The sequence below is a fragment of the Eptatretus burgeri genome, chromosome 12, assembly GCF_056783735.1.
Source record: "Eptatretus burgeri isolate ZD-2024b chromosome 12, Ebu_testis_v1, whole genome shotgun sequence".
Taxonomy (NCBI): domain Eukaryota; kingdom Metazoa; phylum Chordata; class Myxini; order Myxiniformes; family Myxinidae; genus Eptatretus; species Eptatretus burgeri.
This window is the reverse complement of record NC_140972.1, coordinates 16,596,172-16,618,292: the sequence shown is the minus strand read 5'-3', so window position 1 is coordinate 16,618,292 and position 22,121 is coordinate 16,596,172. Positions and strand designations below refer to the sequence as shown.

Here is a 22,121-nt window from a genome sequence, read left to right as displayed (position 1 = left end):
CTGCATATACATGGCAAGTTTCATGAAGATCCGATGAAAACTCTGCATTGTGAAACAAAAAATAGGAATGAAGTCATAAAAAATGATATGACGTCATAGTGATGTATCATATGTGTGGTAATTCATCTCTGCTAATGCCCTGTTTGATTCCTGCGAACAGAATTCAAAAAGCTCGCCTAGTTTCGGAGATAATTTTTTAGGCGATTTCCATTAGCGGAGATATTTTGACGTCATCACTTTTTTTTCTAGGAGGAATTTTCAAAATCGGGGATGGTTACTGTCTGCGCAGGGTATTTTTATTTTGATTTATATATTTTATATATATATATATATATATATATATATATATATTTATATATATTTTATATATATATATATATATATATATATATATATATATATATATATATATATATATATATATATATACACACATCTTCATCTTTCGGCTGCTCCTGTTAGGGGTCGCCACAGCGGATCATCCGTATGATCCGCATAGTGATTTGGCACATGTTTTACGCTGGATGCCCTTCCTGACGCAACCCTGGTCGCCTCTTACGACACAGGGATATGGTACACCTCTTTTAACCGGGGTATACACCGGCCCAGTATACTGGTACTCATTTCGCCGACCTCGGAAGGATGACAGGCTGAGTCAACCCATATATATATATATATATATATATATATATATATATATATATATATATATATATATATATATATATATATATATATATATATATATATATATATATATATATATATATATATATATATGCCCAGTTTCAGGAAGTTTCGATGAAAACTGTTGGCTGTGAAGCAAAAAAGTCCACAAGAAGACTATGAAGAACAACAACGTGAGTAAGACTTGGAGATCCTCCACGAGGATCTAAAAATACAACATGGAGTGGCAACTGGGAGAAATATATAATATATGCTAGCGATACCCGTGCACATGCACGCGATAGCAGTACAACATAGCTGGTAGCAGACGACAGACCGTACACGGGGAATGACAAAAATATGCATTGTGCAAAATGCAAGTGGTACTATGGAACGCCAAGACTTCCCAAGACGGATCGGATGCACCCGAGTGGCACTGCCAAGGATATACCCGTTAGAAGGAGCGGATTGTTGGGAATAAAGTGCCGGCTAAACTTAGATCCGAACCATGCTGGACCAATGGAGGAAAAGACAAAGGCGAGCTGGGAACATTTCAACAATTATTATTTTATTTACAATAAGCAAGGAAAAGCATGTGACACAACAAGAGGTTTATTGGGGATGTAATGCAGAGAAAGATGAGAGAGGTGTGGGGTGCGACAATTATACAAGCAACTTACAAAAGCAGACAGTGCAGACTTGATGCGAGATTAATAAAAGCGATAACAATCACAACAATGAAGATCTTATACAGGCTTATCTAACGGACAGGCGCCAACACACTCAGACACACACTCAGACAAAATAAACCCAATGAAAGGCAAAGGACTTTTGCAGCCAGGGAGGGAGGGAGTTGAGGTCACAGTTTTTGGTACTTGAGCATTTCGGGGGGAGGGATGCTCCGTGGTGCGGCACCCAATAAAAGCTGTGCAGTTTGGTCCACAGCCGCACGTGTGGTAATCGTGTCTGCAGCAGGAGCTTGACTGGAGGAAAGCGGAGTCCAAAATGGCGAGAGTTGAGCAGTAGCATGACCACACAAGAGGTTTGGTCGAGGTCGTGTCAGTAGGGACCAGTAGGCTGGCCGTCGAGGTGAAATGTAAGCAGAACCAAGCAGCCGGAACACATTCGCATCAACTCCTTCAATTCCTTTTCGCACTTCTCCTTCCAATGGCCTCCCAGAACAACAACAACCTTCCCATCCAACAACAACCATCCCATTCAACTCAATACCTTTGCATCCAACAACTCCGACCGACTTCTTCCTTTCCATCCACCCCAACTTCGCCCCAACTCTGAGAATTGCTCCGTACTTTATAGATCACGGAGCTCGGGGAGGAGCCATGGTGTAACCAACGTCATCGTCCGATCCGAGCATCCCGATTGGACTGGGCCTTCATGTGGTCCGCCTCTCTGGGCGGGGTTTCGGCCAGACGCTAGTTTGGCCCACCCACGCCTTGCGTGTCTGGGTTTGGGAACGTGGATGCCGATGTGGCTTCCACAGCGAACGTCGGGATTTTGCCTCTGAAAACGAGTTGCTGGATAGATGGTGGTACGCTGTGGCCAGCGAAACGAGGGTAGCAAGCGAGACGATTTCACCTCGAAAATAAAATGAGTGAGTAAAATAAAAGGGGAATAATGATCTAATAACCTAACTTTAGCCCATCGCAACGCACCCCCGTGTCTTCCCACTACACAAGGAATGGATATATCTCCATATATATTAATGGGATAACTGACTCAGGACAACTCTCTGTTGTATGCCTATGCTAACCGTAACAATGTATGTATATAGTTGGACAGATTGGGGATAGACAAAGAAGGATCACTGGAATGGCAAAGAATAGGTCAGCTCAATTGGGACAGAGAATGAATCATTATAAATGCCCAAGACCAAGGACATCACACGAATGGCCTTAAAAATGGCAGAACTGAGCCAATCGGACAAGTGTTGATGCTGCAAGGTATAAACAGAAAGCACGACTCACCACCTATCGGGGTGTAAAAAAAAAAAACTCATTTCAGAACAGCTGTAATACAAAGGCACAGCAATGCATGCAGAGTAATCCACTGGTATATCTGCTGAAATTTCAATATCCCAGTTCCACAAAACTCATGGAACCGCGAACAAAAGCATTCATTATAAACAAGGCCATAATGCTCACGTACGAGCTGATGATCCTATCCAGTGTGAAACAAAGCACTGTGACTGGACATAGTACTCAGATACAAAAAGGAAAAGAAGGCATTGCTAATTGAGCTTTCAATACCCAGTGATTTTGGTTTAAATAATGCAGAAATCAAGAAAATGACCAAATATCAAGACCTCGAGAATGAAGTGAAAAGATCCTGGAAGCTAAAAAGCGCCAAAATGATGCCAGTTATAATTGGAACAACGGAAATGATAAAGAAGAACCTCAAAAGATTCTCCAAACCACCCCTGGGAACATTACCACAAACAAACTACAGTTGGAGGCTGTCTGAGGCTGAGTGACGATGCTGAAAAGAGCCGTCAAAACAAAACTCTGAGAACAACACAACTTCACAATTTAGGCCATGAATCGCGATCCTTCAATGAAACGAAGGTGGACACTTTGAGTCCTGGGGGGACTCGGTTCCACCTTCTGAAACCCGAATTATGGCGATAACAATCTCTGACCCACACACCACATACCACACACACTGTATATCGATGCAATTTGAAAATGACTACATTTAATTGGATGTCATACTAAAATACAATTTAATATCTTTGTTGAATGAGATACATTAGGTTGTTACCTATCCAATCTCAACCAAGCTTGACAGGAGAACCAAGGGTCACACGATGGAGGTTGTGGCGACTTCATTTCCCCAAAGGGGAATTCCACCTTTTTCAAACTCTGTGTTTAGGTGTATAAATAGCTCAGCATGGCATTTCATGGGGCACACCTACAGGCAGTAAAATTATTATAACTGCAAACCATTCTGTCAATTACTTCCAATGTACGATTACCTTTTTAAACAGTCCCTACTATTGTTTAGCACCAAACTGAAAGAAATTTGGAGCAAACCTGACATGCTTGAGGCATTCTATGCTTATCGCTTTCCCAACAGACGAACGGATCCGAGCCATCTCGACTTGCTGGGCGTCTTGGTTAGGTGATCAAATGAGTCTTCACCGATGAATGATGTTTCCCATTGCTTGTCAGATTTTTCTCGCATGGGATTTTGTTGACTGGACTATACATGGATTGTTTATAACTTGTAGCTTGGGACCTCACATGTAATTTCTTCCAACCATGACATCAAGTGTGACGTGCACTGTTGCCCCTTGCTTACGTCCCAATTATGACCTTTATTTGACACGTAATGCAAACTCCCCTCCGAGCTGTCCAGCCTGAGTTTGAATCTTGACCCAGCTATAAACTGTCATCCTGATGTTTCACAGGCAGGGTGATTCATCAATGTGTGCCTTCCCTCGCATGGACTTTAAACCTAGCGTTCCATCTCCTGGCATAAGCGTAAGTTGATGGATGTTAAACATCGATATATTTTGCAAAGAATAGGAGAGCTATCGCTGGCACCCTGAAGAAATTCTAAATTCTTGCTATAACCTGAGTTGACCATGAGGCCGAGCCAGCTGGTTCATGAAAGACTTCAGCTAAGCTTCCCCTGGCCAACCAGACAACATGGAAATAATTGTCTGTTAAAGAAGAATAAGAAGAACATCCCTCCCTCCCCCCTCCTCCATCGTCCTAACCTTCCCCTTCTCTCCCATCCCCTGCACCCAAAGGCTCCTCCCTTCCCTCTTCCTTGACAGTGTGGACCTCAAGCATCTGGGTCCTTCACTCATACCTGATAGATCTTTCTCACTCTCTCACCGCAGACAGGTCGGTGGTCTTTCTGTCTACTACTGTCTCATCTCTGGCCTCGCCCCACTGCTCTGACTGTGATCTGTCCCCCATTTTTCCGCAAGGCATTCAAGGTCCACCAGCAAACCCCCTTCTGGTAGAACTACCAAAATCAAGAATCACTGCTCACCTTCATTCTTCCTCTTTTTTTTTTTCCTGACTTTGGAACAAACTCACATTCTTCAATCCCACTCTTCCCTCGAGGTCTTCAAAACAGCTGTTCACCACCATCTCTTGTCTTCCCCCATCAAAAACCATGATCATTTCTACCCCTGTTAATCCACCCCAAACCCATTTCCTTCAAATTCCCTGCTTTCCTTCATGAAAGTCCCTGTAGTGTAAGGACCTGAAAGTCCCTGTAATGTCCATCTTGTTTACCCCCTGTACCCCACCCCATCCCTCTCCCTTCCTCAGATCTCCTAAACGTCTCTTCCCCACTGTTTTGTGCTTCCCTCTCCCGCCCTTCTTGTCTCATGCTCCCCTTGTTATACATTCTGTGTGTTAGCTCTTATACGAACCTCGAAATTGTGTATTAAAAATAAAAAAGTATTCCACCACCATCGGCATGATAATGGTGGACATGTACATACACATGACCCCCCCTCTCCCCGCCCCCTTGGCTGCTCCCTGCGGGAGTGGGTGTTTCTATTGGATTTAATTAGAAATTGGATATGGATTATGTTTAACCAGAAGAAGGTTATTTATGCGGAATTTCGGTGGGTTCAAATCGCTTTTATAATTTATTGGTTTACCGAAGTGCTGATTTGTCATTTTGATTGGAATGGTCACACAAAATTGCTGTTTGTTGTGCTGCATATTGCTTGTATTGGGACTCCACTGAACAGTTGTGATTGTGAAATATTTCTTTCAAAAAAGAAATGTTAACAACCACTGACAATACTTACCTGTATGTATCAGCCATGATGTCACCAATCCACTATGGAGGCCCAGTTGAAGGTGAGAAATAAAAGCTACAGATTAAATGGTGCAATTTGAGGGATCCAGACAAGGCAGGGAAATGACACTACAATAGTTTAAATGATGTAATGTAAACGATTGTAGTGTAAATAAATAATAATTGTCCACAAATGTGCAGCATTGGTAATTGATGGTTTTTCTTTGTTTTTGTTTTTTTTTTCAAATAAAATGATATTTGGACAAAGAAAATTGAGTAAACAAAAGTCTTGCTGGATACGCTTGCATGTATTTATATATTTTGTGGAATTATGACGTTTGAAAGTCCTGCTTGGCAAACATGTTCTATCTGTTGACTGATGGTTGTAAAATATTTTTTTTATTTTTACTTGTCAGTGTTGTTTTTCTGAAGCTAAAATAATTATTTTGCTCTTTTTGCCTCAGATACGATTCCCAGCAGGGATTGAGATTATAACTGCAGAGCAACTGATGGAATGTCTCGGTGAGCATCCTGATTGGTTTCTTATTTCTGGTGATGTGTTTGTTTATGTTACAGCTGTGTTCAGTGTGCAAACATAGTCCAAGTTATTTTGTGGAATAATAATTGTTGGGGATACTCTGGCAGAATGTTAAATTGCGGAGACATAGATCATTTGTGTATTCTTTGTTTGGGAATGGGGCAAGCGGGTGCTGCTTCACCTGGTGCACACATGATGCGCGCAGAGGTGGGAAGGGACTCGATTGGAATCAAAATTTGCTGTCGTGCATTGCTAATGAATCGAATAAGACGTGACACCGACTGTCTTCATCTGTTTGATTCATATCACTCCAGGATTAAAAAAACAAATTGCTCTGAGTGTTATTTTCGTTGAAAAGCATTTCCTAAACAAGAATTTTTGTAAAGACTCATTTTATTTTAGGATTGAAATAATGAAATATTTCGAATTTTTATGAGTGGCTGGAAATAAAATTTTCCCCTCTTTTCCTTGCCAACGTGTGTGTGTGTGTGTGTGTGTGTGTGTGTGTGTGTGTGTGTGTGTGTGTGTGTGTGTGTGTGTGTGTGTGTGTGAGAGTGTGTGTGTGTGAGAGTGTGAGAGATATATGATTAAAGCACTTTCTAACCATTGACTGATATTAACAATCGGTACCTTCCAGGTGACGTAAAAAGCTGAAATTGAAATTTTGCGTGCGGATGGACATCAAAGCCGGTACACCGGGAAAAATCACAGAATTGTCAGATAACATCCATAAATGAAAATTATAAATAAATGAAAAAATAAAAAATGAAAAGAAAATGCAGGTGAACGATCCGAGACAATGGGGAAGCACAGTAATTTTGTGTGCCGATGGACATCGAAGCTGACGCACCAGGAAAAAATCACAGAACTGTTGGAAAGCATCTGTAAATGAAAATATAAATAAATGAAAAATCAAATGCAAGTGAGTAACCTGAGACAACGGGGAAGCGCAGTTCATATGCTTGCACAATGTGTAAGCATACCCCGCTAGTATACAGTATATGTACATGTATGAGGTCTGTCTAAAAAGTAACGGGACTGACTTCACAGAAATTTTATTCCAAAAAATATATTGTAATCACAGCTTGTCCCCTTCAAAATAGTTTCCCTCCAGTCTCACACACTTGTCCATCCTCTTCATACACGCTTCAATGCACTCCCGGAAGGCTTCTTCTGGAATCCTCAGGAGCTCCGTCGTCACGGCCCTGTTGATGGCCTCCACATCAGGAAATCGGGTCCCCTTGATCACTCCCTTGAGCTTGGGGAATAGGAAAAAAAATCACAAGGGGCCAAGTCTGGCGAATACGGGGGTTGCTCCAGAGTTGGCACGTTCCTCTCCGCCAGAAACTGTCGGATACTCAGGGCACTGTGAGCAGGGGCGTTGTCATGGTGGAGCACCCAGGCGTTGTTCTCCCACAGATCCCTCCTCTTGTCCCGGACTGATCTCATGAGGCGCCGGAGGATCTCCTTGTACACGTATTGATTCACTGTTTGACCCTGTGGTAGAAACTCCAAGTGGACGATGCCCTTGATGTCAAACAAGGGCAAATGTGTCCAAGAGCAGCGTCCTAAAGGTTTTATCTTCACCAGAAGAAGAAGAACAAGAAGAGGAAGAATTAAAAAAAAAAACAAAAAAAAAAACAACAACTTCCGATATTTCGTCACGTGCCGTCACGTCACGTCACGTCCGTCATGGACGATCTTCGTTCATGACGAGAAAATGGTGTATTTACGAATTTACAATATATTAAATGGAATAATCTTTAAATAGTAACGTGAACTTTTCGAAACTTTAAAGCAAATGTCCGAATATATTTTAAAGTTCATGATAGACGCTCTCAAAAGGCACCGTCTATGCGAGGATGTGTACAGGTGTTTCGTATTTAAGGAGATCCGGATCCTGTATATAAAAGAGCCCAGTCCAAAAGGTTTTGACTTCACAGGAAGAAGAAGAAGAAGAAGAACAATGCCGAGCTCTCTTAGAGCAGCGTTCGCTACGCGAGACGCTGCTAAAAACGCAATGAGCTTGACCTTCAACTTCGACACCCTTGCTTTCTTTGGTTTTGGCGATTCCAAACTTTTCCACTGATGACTCTGCCGTTTGGTCTCGGGATCGTATTCGAATATCCACGATTCATCGCCAGTAATGACTCTCCTGATCAGGTCTGGATCGTCCTCGAGGCACTCGATAATGTCTTCACAAATAGTGACTCTTTGCTGTTTCTGGTCCTCGGACAACAGCTTGGGGACCATGTTTGCACACACTTTGCGCATTTCGAGATTTTCAGTGATGATGCTCCAGACATTGTCCTTGTTGATGGAAAGTTCCTCAGCAATCATCCGTACCGTGAGTCGACGATCTGCGCGTACCATCTGCTTCACACGCTCAATGTTGTCCGCCGTTCTGCTCGTTGGAGGTCTTCCAGACCATGGATCGTCTTCAACCTCCTGTCCCTCTTTGAACCTCTTGTGCCATTCAAATGCACGTGTACGTCACATCGTTTCTTCCCCGTAGACTTGCTGCAGCATTGCGAAGGATCCAGAAGGTGTTTTTGCCAAGCTTGGCAAGAAACTTCAGATTGGCTATCTGTTCACGACTTGTAGCGAGACGACTCAGACTAGACAATGTGTAAAGCACGACCTGTAAAAAATCACACAATGAGCGCAGTCAACCATCACCAATCATATATACTAGCCGAAACCCCGTCACAGACGGATTCCGTTCATTCAACTACCCTCACCAGCTCACCCACACTTGAGGGATATGGACTGGACAGGGCGTGCTTGCCCCCGCCTACTCATCCCCTGCCCTATTCCCCCCCACCTCCCACCCCCCCGCCTTCAAATTCCTTACCCCCGCCCAAAAATGTAATTACCCCGGCCCCGCCCCCACCTATTCACTCCCCGCCCCCGTCTTGATTCCCCGCCCCACTTGCCCCCCGTCCCCTGTTCACCCCCTCACAGTCAACCCCGCCTAATTCACCCCAGCCCCGCACACTCATCCCCTGCCCCATTTCCAACCCCCCCCGTCTCCCGCTTTTAATTTGCTTACCCCCGCCCAAATATTTGCTTACCTTGCCCCCCGCCTCTTCACTCCTCCCCCTCCCTCTTCACTCCTCGCCCCGCCTCTTCACTCCTCGCCCCGCCTCTTCACTCCTCGCCCCGCCTCTTCACTCCTCGCCCCGCCTCTTCACTCCTCGCCCCGCCTCTTCACTCCTCGCCCCGCCCCTTCACTCCTCGCCCCCGCCTCTTCACTCCTCGCCCCCGCCTCTTCACTCCTCGCCCCCGCCTCTTCATCCCCCACCCCTGCCTCTTCACTCCTCACCTCAGTCTCAACGAAAAGTGTTTATTCTGCTTCAGAGTTGAAGGTTGACTATTGCCACTATGTGCGATGCACTCTTACAGGTACGACGTTTATTTCAGTCCAGGTCACAGTACCGAGAAAAACGTGACGTGACCGCTCAGAGGAGCACAAAATTGGTCCTTCAGTATTAATATATAGATAGAAGATGCAATGTTTCTTGTTGCATTTTTTTGTGTCAAATTCACATTCTGAGGAAGTCAGCATGTGCAGAAGAGGGTTTTACATTGCAGACGCTATTTTCGAGGAGTGGAATTACACCTCTCAGCGGTAACGGTCTGTCTTTTGACGACGGATGTAATGACGTCAGCAAATGACCGATGATGTCATGATGTCCTGACGCCTCTCAGCGGTGACGTCACACGTCGCCATGGAAACGAATGTAAAACAAAAAGTGTTTATTCTGATTCAGAGTTGAAAGTTCACTATTACCACGATGTGCGATGCACTCTTACAGGTACGAAGTTTATTTCAGTCCAGGTCACAGTACCGAGAAAAACGTGACGCGACCCCTTGGAGGAGCACAAAATTGGACCTTCAGTATTAATATTTAGATATTTCTGGAATGTTCCAAAAGACTGTCATAACCCGTTCATTCAAGTTGTTTAAGTGGAGCACACAGCAGGCTGTCCCGTTACTTTTTAGTGTGTGTGTGTGTGTGTGTGTGTGTGTGTGTGTGTGTGTGTGTGTGTGTGTGTGTGTGTGTGTGTGTGTGTGTGTTGTGGGCCGGCGGTCAGTGGCGAGAACAACCGCTATGTGGGGAAGTTTACGCCGTCTCCCACCAGACTCCCCGGAATTTATAGGCTGTCGCTCCGGATAACTCCGAAGCCGGCGGGTCGATTAATCGACCGTGAAACGCCAATATCTCGACCGCGTGCCGTAGGATTCATTATCCAGATCAAATGTACCAAAGTAACCACGCAGTCTTGGCAACCGGGGATTCACGCCCTCGGAACGTCTGGCCGAACTGGATCACTCTACCAGCTACGGTAGAGTATCAACTTCCACCTACCAACTCCGGCTCGGATGCAGTCGAGCGGGCCTGCCCAGGACGTTCAGGCTACGATTATCGGATTATCGGGGATGAAACCCCATCTGAACTCAGACCCGGACCATGCTGGACCAAATAAAGAAAGGACGGAAATGAGTTGGGAACATTTCTAATAATTTATTTACAGTAAATAAAAGACAAGAAGTGAGACTTAAAGTGAATATTCAATGCAAGTATTTACAATGGCAAAAACACTTGTGCAGTTCCACTTACAAGATGGGCCCAACACACCACTCAAACACACACACAAATGAAAAGAAAACCCAAGGTTCTTTATTCGACCCTCCAGCCGATGAGTGAGACGAGCTGGGGGTCAGAGTTCGGCTTGTACCTGGTCGTCGGAGGGGAGTACTCTGCGATGCGGCACCTGACAAAGGCCGTTGGTCCGATCCCCAGTTGCACGTGGGGGGCTCGAGGCCCGTGGTGGAGTTCAGGTGGCGAATAATCGGGGTCCACGGAGGGGGGTCAGGGTCGCTCTGTCCTTCCTTGTGGAGGGCCAGCAGAGACACGTTCGCCACCTCGATGGCCCTCTGCTCAACCCTCGTGACAGCAGAAAAACCCCTTCGTAACAGCAACGTAGACCTCTTGTGACCACTCCTCGTAATCGCCTCTTGTAACCACCCCTTGTAACCACCCCTTCGTAACAGCAAAAACCCTTCGTCCAAAGAACTCCTCTTGCACTGAACTCTCCGCTGAAGTGTCAGTAATTTTATGGACCTCCCTCAGCGAGGAGGGGCCTTGGTGAAACTGACGTCACTGTTTGCCCTGATTGGACGGGGCTTCCATGGGTCCGCCCTTTCTGGGCGGGGTTTTAGCCATGACGGGAAAACCCCGCCCCCCACTTCATGCATGCCCATACTCGTCAAAAAGAAGTTACAAAGTTTGTGGAAGCCGAGAAGGAGCTGCCAGAGATTCTGCCTCGGACAGCGAGTCACCGGTTCGGCGAGTAAAGCGCTTGTTCAGTGGTGTTGTCGGTTTGGTGGATGGTTGGATTTAATAACCTGACTAAAAGAAATCGTAACGCACGTTTTTGATCCTTCCACGAGACAAAAGGAAGGGGAATCTGACTACACACATACTTAACGGAATAACTGATTTTTGGGACCTGAATGTTGAGTGCTCATGATTTCCAGATCCGTAAAAATATATATTGTTAAGGATTTGGACGAGTGCGTCAATCACTGTCCGTAACCAGTTTGGGTTTTCGCACCCTACTCTCGACAGCCAAATGTTACAGATTCGGCGCCACCCTAACCACCACCATCTCCGGGGTTATAACGCTGGCTGGTTCGGCACAGGCCTCGGGTCACGTGTCTCGAATCGCGATACCAACGTACCCCTGGACCTTACCAGTTGGGGAAATAGACCGTGGTTACAGACTGGTTTTGTCAGATACCGAGCGAATTCTGCCAGTCTGTAACCATTTTTGGTTTTTATTTCCAAATCGAGCAGATTGTTCCTCGGCGCGGCACAAATTTATTCAAAGCGGCAACTTCATACGAATCAGCCAGATTTATTGGGGACACATCGGGGAAACACAACACCAGCAAAGCATTCACGACAATGTTATAATTAATCTCTTACCCGTTCTTAACTAGGGAGCTACGGATTACGGGTTTCGAAGGGGACCCTAACGAGATAAGCCTTAAACAACATGCAGACAAGACGTGGATAGCATGCAGACAAGACACAGAGTACTTGGTGATATTTCATGGACGAGAGGAAAGTGTCAAAGGCACGAATGTGGCTCGTGACAAGCCGATGTCTACGGATTCGAGCGCCCAAGCTCAAACGCGCCGCGTGGCAAAATGGCTCTCGTCCACGTGTTGCAGCCCTCACGCACGCAGCCTCGGCGCGTTCAGACCCCACGTGGTCGACTGCACCAGAGCGAAAGATCCACGGTGGTATGCTCCAGCTGGCTTTTCACAAGGTCCAGCATACAAGTCCAGGCCTGGCCTGTTCACCAGATCAGGCCAAATCGAGGTGTTGGGCTCCGGAGGCTGGGGCCATGGGATTCCAAGATGTCGTCGAGCTGTGAGGTGAGTTGGGACAGTCAGAGGCTCCATCACTGGACTCCGGATGAACCTGTCGATGTCCTCATAAAGGTCGATCGCCGACTCCCACTCGTCGTTTCTCATCCAGCTGATGGCAGACAGCCCTCATGCAGTCGCTTCCCTGCCTTTCTTTTGGCTCGCTCCTCACGAAAACAGACACAGCTGTCCCCTGTACAGCCGATCTGCGCCACCTCAGCGCTCCCAGTCTCACCTTCTGCCGATCGCAGACTAACCTCGGTGCTCTCGGTTCCACCTTCTGTTCCCGGCGCACGCTCGCCTCCAAGCCCACTGCAGTTTTACTTCTTCAGTTTTACTTCTCCTTTTCGGCCCTCGCTCGCCTCAAAGCCGACTGCTGACTCACACACAGCCAGCCGGATTCAGCCGATCGCGCCACACCGGCGCTCAGTTTCACCACCGTCTTTCCGGCGCACGCTCGCCTCAAAGCCCACTGGCTCCTCCCTTCAGTTTCACTTCCTTCTCTAGGCCACCCCCCCTCCCAGCGCTGGGCGGGGACTATTGTCCGGAGAGAGGAAGGAAGAAAAAGAATCTCTCGGTCGACCACCAATGTACAAACAATGAACAGCCTCTTACACCTCCCGACACACATGTAGCGTCCATTTACCGAACAACCTGGCGAAACATGCATTTAATGGGGGGGTCTGGGCTTTTAATAACACACTAAGTATTTAATAAGCCTGTATTTAATAACACACTAAGTGCCATTTCCGCAACAATATATATATATATATATATATATATATATATATATATATATATATATATATATATATATATATATATATATACACACACACACACACACATATACAGTCATGCGCCACTTAACGATGGGATTACGTTCTGAGAAACGCGTCGTTAAGCGACGTTGTCGTTGTGCGAACATCATTTTTTTTTTAATTTTCGTTTTCGAACATCGTTTTCGAACATCGTACTTACACAAACCTAGACACCTAAGCTATATGGTGTAGCCTATTGCCCCTCAGAAACAAACCTGTACAGCATACTACTGTAATGAATACTGTCAGCAATTGTAACCCACATCCAAGAGACAGAAGACACGTTAGATTTAGCTTTGTGCAGTTCATGACGGCCATCAGTGTTGTTAGCAGCAGCTTACAACCTCGTCTCGCATCGATTATAGAAAGGTGAATAAATGGCGTTTGGATTTTATAAATACGTAATCATTGCATCGATGTTATAATTTACAAATGAATAAACGAACACCTGTCAATTGTGATATATTTTCCGAACAGTGCGATTGTTTTAACAACATAAAAAGCTTCACTAAAAATAAATTTGTGTTTTAATTGATGAACAACAACGATTTGTTCGTGGAATTCTTCAATTCAAAGGTAATTTACTTGCTAGAAGGTAAACGTGGAAACATTGGTTCAGTTTGAAAGCCGATTTCCTTGAATCCCGATTTAGCACGACCCTGCTTTTTTCGCGATGACATTTTATGGACCTCAACGATCGCATTATACTAGGGCCACACTGTCGTTGTTTCTTATCATTATGAGGTATTATGTTCTGTAGAGTGTACATAATTGTATGTGCTATTTTTATACGAGGCTACATCACTCGGCGATAGGAATTTTTCAGCTACATATTTTTATTTATTTATTATATATATAAATTTATTTTCAGAGCTGGCAGACCCGTCGTATATGCGATCCGTCGTTGCCCGGAACGTCGTTAAGTGGCGCATGACTGTATATATACTGAAACGCAAAATAAACTTACCACTTGTTTGAAATGTAATAAAATTGTAACAGTTCAAAATAAAACAAACCAACAATTGCTAATTGAAACATTGGCATTTGTTTGTTCTACACTACAGAACAGCACAGGGTGCAATGTCAATCCCCTTTCAATAGCGTGTGTGGCCACCATTGTTTTGGATACAGGCAGTGCATCGTTGGCGCATACTGCCTACCAGTCTTTGGATGGATTGCTGCTGGATTCTGTCCCACTCAGTCATCAATGTCTGAAGCCATCTGACTTGGGACCATCTACCTGTCCTGCCTTGCAGTGGTGACTCTTGGCCTCCCTGATCGAGGTCTGTCATCTGCAGAGTTGTAGAGGGTGTCTCTGTCCACCAGGGCCGATATCGTCTGGTGTGAACAGCCAAGGCGACGTGCCACCTCACGGTAGCTCAATCCGCCTTGCAGTATGCCCAAGGCACACTGCCGTTGATCCCTTGACAATCGTGGCATGTTGATTGAAATGCCCATTTTGCACTGGCCTTTTTAAAGCCAATATCAAGACATCACGTGCAGCTCATTGAAATCATCCCGTACCCCTTGGCTAATCACTGACAGTCAAAACGGCTGTTCAACAGCTGTGCTATGAAGTGACCATTGAAGGTTCAAATGACCATCCGTGACAGTTTTGTCTGACAGTGAGGACACTATTGTCCACAAATAAGTTCACACATTTACTACACGCAGTGTTATTGTTGATATTTGAAGGTTTAAAAGGTGGTAAGTTTATTTTGCATTTCAGTATATATGATATATGACATGATATATTTATATTTATGCCTGGTGTTGGCTTAATGATTAAGGTGGTGGGCTTCGGATTGTCAGATCCTGAGTTCAAATCCCACTTGCTGTTAAATTGATACCAGGTGGGGTTGACTCCTTCCGTCATGTCATCCTTCCGAGGTCGGCAAAAATGGGTGCCAGCTTGCTGGTATACTGTGTCGAAGTGGGGATCCGTCCAGGATTGTGTCCAATAGCCAAGGAAACTGCTTCGGCAACACCAATGCTCTGCACAGAGTATGGTCCCAATGGATGGATATATGTGTATACAGTTACGGTTGTGGGGGTAGATGTAGGAATTTCATAGGAAAGTTAGGATTGAATAGTTGTTTGGACCGTGGACGTGCAAGAAACATCTTGATGTAAATTAAGTAGGGAAACTGAGTGTTAGTGTTGCGCGTCACCACATGGGGGGTGGTACGGTAATTAGGTGGGGATTAAGGATAAGTTCCCTGTAGTATGTAATTGCCACCTGTGACTTATTCCTACGTTTTTGCTGTTTGCAACCCAGCCATGAAGGAGTTGCGTTTTTATAACAGCCACCACCATAACAAGAAGAGCTACGCATGCCGAGCAGGCAGAAGCCCCGCCTTATCGGTTTTCGTGGCAGCAAGCCATTCCCCGGAGGTGGGCGGTTGTTCGTGTGACGGCAGGACAGATAGCGAAGTGAAGAGGTGGGTGGCTGTTGGATAAGTTCGGAGTAAGGGACGCACGTGGCCGAGAGAGAATGTAGCTCGGACATGGCCTGTAAGAACAGGGCTTTACGGCTGGCTTTCCTTCAATGCATGAAGATGATGCCACAATTCTCGTATTTGTGCTGAGGCAATTTGGCTTGTGGGGTGAAGCAAGATACTGGCCATTGTCTCTTGGTTGGGTCGCATGAGACGGACCTCGAAGCCTCGTGTATATATGACCGAAGAGACGGCGTGATTCTGCAGTGCCATGTATCGGCAGGCGTGATAGACGAAGAAGCTGCACTACGGTCGGTGAGCCTTGGTGTTGAATACTGTTGATGACTTGCCTAATTTTCCTGCTGCGAGGGAGAGCGGCTCGGTGCCATTTTGCGCACATCTACACGTGCAGGACGTAGCGCCTCGATTCCAAGTTCTACAAAGATCATCCCTGGACCAATCAAATTGGCAGAATAAAGGGAGGATTTTCTTTTATCTCGTTTCCCCTTGTCTGTGTGGAGGTGCCTCGACTGTCAGTTTAATTTATCTCACAATTATTATTATATCTTAATTATTGTCCCTTGTAAATATTCGTCTATTTTCATTAAATCCTGTGTTTATTTTCAGTTGATGTGTCCATGTGTTTGTCGTGGTGTTCGAGTATAAACCCCCCTGTGCTGTGATTTCCCATTCTTCCGTCTCTCCGCCCTACCCCTCCTGCACGCGATATCATCTCCGAGGATCAATATGTCCGCCTCCTTAGGAAAACCGCTCGGCTCTCTGGGCTGGCGGTGTTACCCGCCCATCACCACAATCTGCATCGGTGGTTTAACCATCTCTTTGGTTCAAACAACCATCTCTTTGGATAAAGGGACACAAATTTTTGTTCCAAGTAAATCGATCATAAGCTTTCCAACCAAGTTTATTCATTCGTATGCAGCCTGTGGGTGCTGGCTGCTTTTTTTGTTTGTTTTTCTTCTGGGGACGCGTCTGTGCCGCTGATGCAATTCCTCCTGTTGCCAGGAAGCTAGTGCTTATTTTGCCGACTTCGGAGGGATGACAGGCTGCGTCAACCCACGTGGTGTTGATTCAACAGCACGGGCTTGAACTCAAGACCCAAATATCTTAAGCCAGCCACCTTCACTGTCAAGACAACACTCACCTCCAACCAAGTAAATTGATCGTTAGCTTTCCAACGGAACCATTTTTATCATTCTCCAACAGCAATCCTGAGAAAACCCACGCAATTATTGCCACATTAAAGTTCAAGTCCCTGCTGCTTCTTCTTCAATCCTGGAAAGATTGGCTTTTAAAAGAGGCATCTTTAAGATTAAATGGACACCAATTTTTGTTCCAAGTATATCGATTTATTAGCGTTCAAACGGAACTATTTTTATTACTCTCCGACAGCAGGAACCACTCACTCCATTAAACATCGAGGTCCTGCTTCTTATTCTTCAATCGCGGAAGGATTGGCTTTTAGCACAGGCACCTTGAAGATTAAACGTACTTGATTCTTTGTTCCAAGTAAATTGATTATTAACTTTCCTAAGGAACCATTTTAATTGCGACAGGTGGAACCCTTTTTGAATGAATCTACACACACACACACACACACACACACACACACACACACACACACACACACACACACACACACACACACACACACACACACACACACACACACACACACACACACACACACACACACACACACACACACACACACACACACACACACCACACACTACTCTCCTTTTAGTAACATACTAGATTTGCCCATGAACCCGTTGGGTTCCCGTTGTGACAGCGGTTGATTAAAAAAAAAAACATTTCAAAAGAAAAAGATAGCTCCAGCGAACTATACCGCTGAGGTTGTTTGCATTGATCAAATTCTCCCGAAGAGTACTTGACTGAATCGGGAATTGAATTTTTTAATAATTTTTTTTCGTTGCCCGATTTGAATGAAACTTGATATTGCGCGTCAATGTGAAAAAAAAAAACTGAGAAAAGAAAGTCGAAGGAATTATTGTGTGTAATCATGTAAACACAATTTTATTTATGAATGAACCCGGAAGTATTAAATCAAAATGGCGATGTTTATTTTATGCTTAAAAATAAATCGTTCTTTGTCGATACTAAATTTTTGAGATTTTCAAATAAATCATTTCAAGAAAAAAAATAAGATGGCTCCAGCGAACTATACCGCTGAGGTTGTTTGCATTGATCAAATTCTTCCGAAGAGTACTTGACTGAACCAGGAATTGATTTTTTTAAATTATGTTTTCGTTGTCCGATTTTAACGAAACTTGATAATGCACACCGCAGAAGAATGGTGAGTAATGTGGGCCGAAAATTTTTGCGCTATCGTGTACCGTTTTGGCTGTATTTCGGGAACATACACATGCATACATACATACATACCTACCTACATACAAGATTAGAGTTTTAGTTATACAGTATATAGATAAGTGTATTGGGGGAAAAAAAAAATATAACCATCTTTAATATTAGTTATCAGCTAAAACAAACCTGGTGTTGGCTTCGTGGTTAGGGTGGCTGGCTTGGGATCTTAGCGTCCTGAGTTTGAGCCCCTTTGGCCGCTAAATTAACACCAGGTGGGGTTGACTCAGCCTGTCATCCTTACCAGGTCGGTGAAATGAGTACTAGTGCACAGTGCACAAGTGAACTGGACACAGCACCAGCGGCACAGCCATGCCCCAACAAAATGATAGCGAACTGGCACCCAAGCTGCCATACTCAAGAAAAAGAAGAAGAAGCTGATAGAGACAAAAGATGGTTTGGCATGATCACCCATCTACTTGTTGTTTTAGTGAAGCAAAAAGGGCAGCTGTTTGTTGTATGACATATATAACAATCTTTTCTAAATGCAAAACTCGTGGATGTACTCCTCGATGACTGATGATGGGGATGGAATGGCTTTTGATAGTTGAGGGTCAGAGAAACAACAACAACAGCAACAACAATGACAACAATGTGATGAACAGACAAAATGGAAACCACAATGCTGTGGCCGTTTGGCTTGAACTGCGTTGCCCCCTAAAATGCCGATGTCATTCGTCATGGCAAACGCTTCGACAAAATGACAAAATGACTTCGACTTTAGTTTGCTGAGAAATTCATCTGAAATTCAGCTGAGCTGAGATATGTTTCCCGACCATTGTGAACCTCTTTCCATTGTTGCTTTTCAAATTAATAGCGCGCTGGCAAGATGGCTGATCCCTCGAGGTATGCATACTTGCTTCTCTTGCTGTCTCTCCTGGGCTGGAATTCCAACCCAGCTATAAACTGTCATCCCGGTATTTCACAGACAGGGTGATTCATCAATGTGTGCAACGTCCCTCGGATGGACGTTAAACAGGCGTCCCATCTGGTGGCATTAGTTGGTGGACGTTAAATACCCCACAGTGTCCTTCATGAAGAGTCGGCGAGCCATCGCCGGCACCATGAACAAATTACAAATGCCTGCCATAACTACTGCTGGGAAGGCAATGGCAAACCACCCCGTATAACCCTTGATCAGGAAGCTGCTTCGGCAGCACCGATGCTCTGTGAAGAGTATGATGGAGATGGGGACGGGGATGGAGACTGGACCATTTCCTTCACTGTTGTGTACTTATGCCTATTTGAAAATTCAATCACATTATTGATTCTCTTAATTACATGGAGGTGGGTGGGAGGAACTCCACCCCAAAGCATTATTTGAAAAGCAAATTATGCCTAGTCATAGTTTTGTTGTACTGTATAAATGTAAAAAAAAATTTTTTCATGTTCTGTTAATTTAAATAATGTTTGATTAAGAAATGTTTGGAAACATAGTCACTGTCACATTCTAATAATGTTGTTTTGAGAGCTCATCGGAGAAGGAGGTGGGTGGTGAGAGTTAAACCGTATCTGTGACATAACCATGTGATGCACATGCTTTGACATGTGTTCATGCCGCATACTTACAGACATGCATTAATCTGCAGGTGATTTCATCTTAGAAAGCGTACCGAAGGAGTTTTCCGAAGATCAGCGACTCAACTACGAGCAGGTGATTGTTTTGTTGTTTGGTTACTTTGCTTCATGCAGTCCAATGCATACCTCCATCAATATTCCAAGCAAATCAAATGTTTCTCAAGAAATATTATATCGTTTTTAAAGCTGTTGCATCAGCAGATTTTTTTAGTTTCAACGACAAACGAAATTGCCCCGTCACAATTGACTCTAAATAAATAACTTGCATGTACCTTTGCTGTTATGTTCGTAATTATCGATACATATCTCGAGCATTCAATATAGTCTGGCACCCCACCCTGCTCTCCAAACTATCAGCCTTATTGCATCCAAGGCTAACTCCTCCCATGGTGTGGCTGTCAACTGGTTCCTCTCATCTCCCCTGTTGAGGTTTTAGTTCCCCAAGGCAATGTCTTGGACCTGGTCCTGTTCCTCATATTCAACGATCCAAGCAACACAGTTTTCTGTTGAAATATTTGAAGCTACATTGTAATGTACAATTTGATGCAAATTTCTCCTCCTCTTGCACCCCAGTATCAAATCCTAACAAAGCCTGGGTGCTCTGTAGTAAGGAGGATGGGTGGATCATCACTTTGTAAAAATTTAGGTAATTTGTGTCTTTTCTAAATGGTATGCTGGTTGGCTTTTTTTGTCTCTCTCAAAAATGGCATATCTCGCCTTGCTACATCCACCAGTAACATTTGCTGCCTGGTATAAATGGCAAAGAAATTGTTCTACATCACCATGTGGGTCATCTCTTCCTACACCAAGGAGTAGCTCTGAATACCTTTAAGATAAACTGTCCAACGTGTCTTCTTCCCAATGCCAGCTATTGAGGGGAGACAATGTCACAGCCGGTTGGCACATGAAAACCAAGGATGCTCTCCACAACAACAGGTGGTAGCTTTTGACCAATATCATGTACAGTATTGCATTTTGTATCCTTGGAAGTACTACTCATTATCCACACGTATCGGTCTCGTCCTCAAGGACGGAAATTAACAACAGAATATCATCAATGTCTCTGCATTTTACAATGATTCTCTTTATCCTGACTCGGCCACTTCTAAAGCATGGAGAATCAAGCATGTGCTCACCTCCTCGTGACTGACGTCTCGCCTGGGTATGACTCCCCATGCTGTGGAAACTGCCACCTGTCATTTCTTCACTTTGCTCCGATTCAGTGGCAGCAAGTTTGGCATTGAAGAACTGAGCTAGGTCATTGTTTATCTCCAAAGTTACTTTTCTTATGGAAATTAGTCGATCTGGCACAACTGTTTGGTTTTCCTCAGCGATTGCTAGATACATGTCCTATACATTTCTCATATCAGACATGATCCCAAGCAAGACCATCTCATAATTTATGGAAAAGTTCTTTTAAATGGTTGAAATCTGTAGAATATTGTCCCTGCTGCTTATTCACTTTCCTTTCAAACTCAATTAGGCATTGGGTGTGATATTTGTCTTCAGAGGCACCAAGGTCAACGACAGCTGTCTGAACTCGCATAACAAAATCATCCTGGGAAAGGTGAAGGATCCCCTCAGATATGTTCATCGTCATGATGTTATGTAGGTTGGGTTTGTCCTTTCGTTGACAAAACTTGCAAAGCTCCAAATTAATTGATGGTAATTTGTGTCTATGGCTTCAGTTTGAAGGACTCCAATGGCTGGAAATTGTTTCCACTGATCGCTCCTGCAGAAGACTTTCCATTTCTCTTTGTTGACCTTTCTCCATAGCCTGTTCAAATAGCTCTCTGAGGGAAAGTTTGCATCGCACATCTTGTGCCATTTCATCTCCAAATCCTTCCAGTCATGGTCAGAAATAGTCGAGTCTATTTGGAATGGGTAAAGAAGCTCGATCGGTAAGCCTTTCTCGTTCAGCCACAGCATCCCTGATGCGTTTCTTCCCATCCTCACAGCCGACATGTCGTTCTTCACCCACTCTCTTGATTTATTGGCAGATAAAACAGCATGGGTACTCGATGGTGGAAGAGGAATCTCGTTTTTGCTCAAGTGCAGTGACTGTCGGGATAATGCCATGAGCCATGATTGACATCTCCAAAATAACAACCCACCACCGCAGAAGCAAAGCACCACATGGCCTTGGCATTGCAAAATCAATAAACAAGGTATAGTTTGTTTACTTTTGGTCAAGTTCAATCATACATGTTAAGATTCAGATGAAAGGTATATGTAAGCAGGGTGTGACAGACACACTGACTCAGACTGACAAGAAGTGTACATAAGTGAAGCCTGCATCTAAGCCAAGTTTAACCCTTTGAGTGCCCAATACTATGGGCCGAACCTTTTGAAACATTTTCATGCATCACAAATTTGAGGACACATCAGTTGGCAAATATTTTGTGAGTCGAGCAGTTTAAGAGATGTTTTTCATTTTTCTTCAGACT

General features: G+C 44.4%; 1 protein-coding gene across 3 annotated transcripts in view; it reads left to right on the top strand.

Annotated features, from left to right (window-relative positions):
• The window catches only part of LOC147015163 (ubiquitin carboxyl-terminal hydrolase MINDY-1-like), a 115,452-nt gene that overhangs the window by 38,792 nt on the left and 54,539 nt on the right, over positions 1-22,121 (top strand). For all 3 annotated transcript variants that reach the window (XM_085849684.1, XM_085849683.1, XM_085849685.1), the window contains 2 exons: positions 5,916-5,973; positions 19,686-19,750. In XM_085849684.1, coding sequence (XP_085705810.1) covers positions 5,916-5,973; positions 19,686-19,750 — 123 coding nt within the window. The remainder of the gene's footprint in view (positions 1-5,915; positions 5,974-19,685; positions 19,751-22,121) is intronic.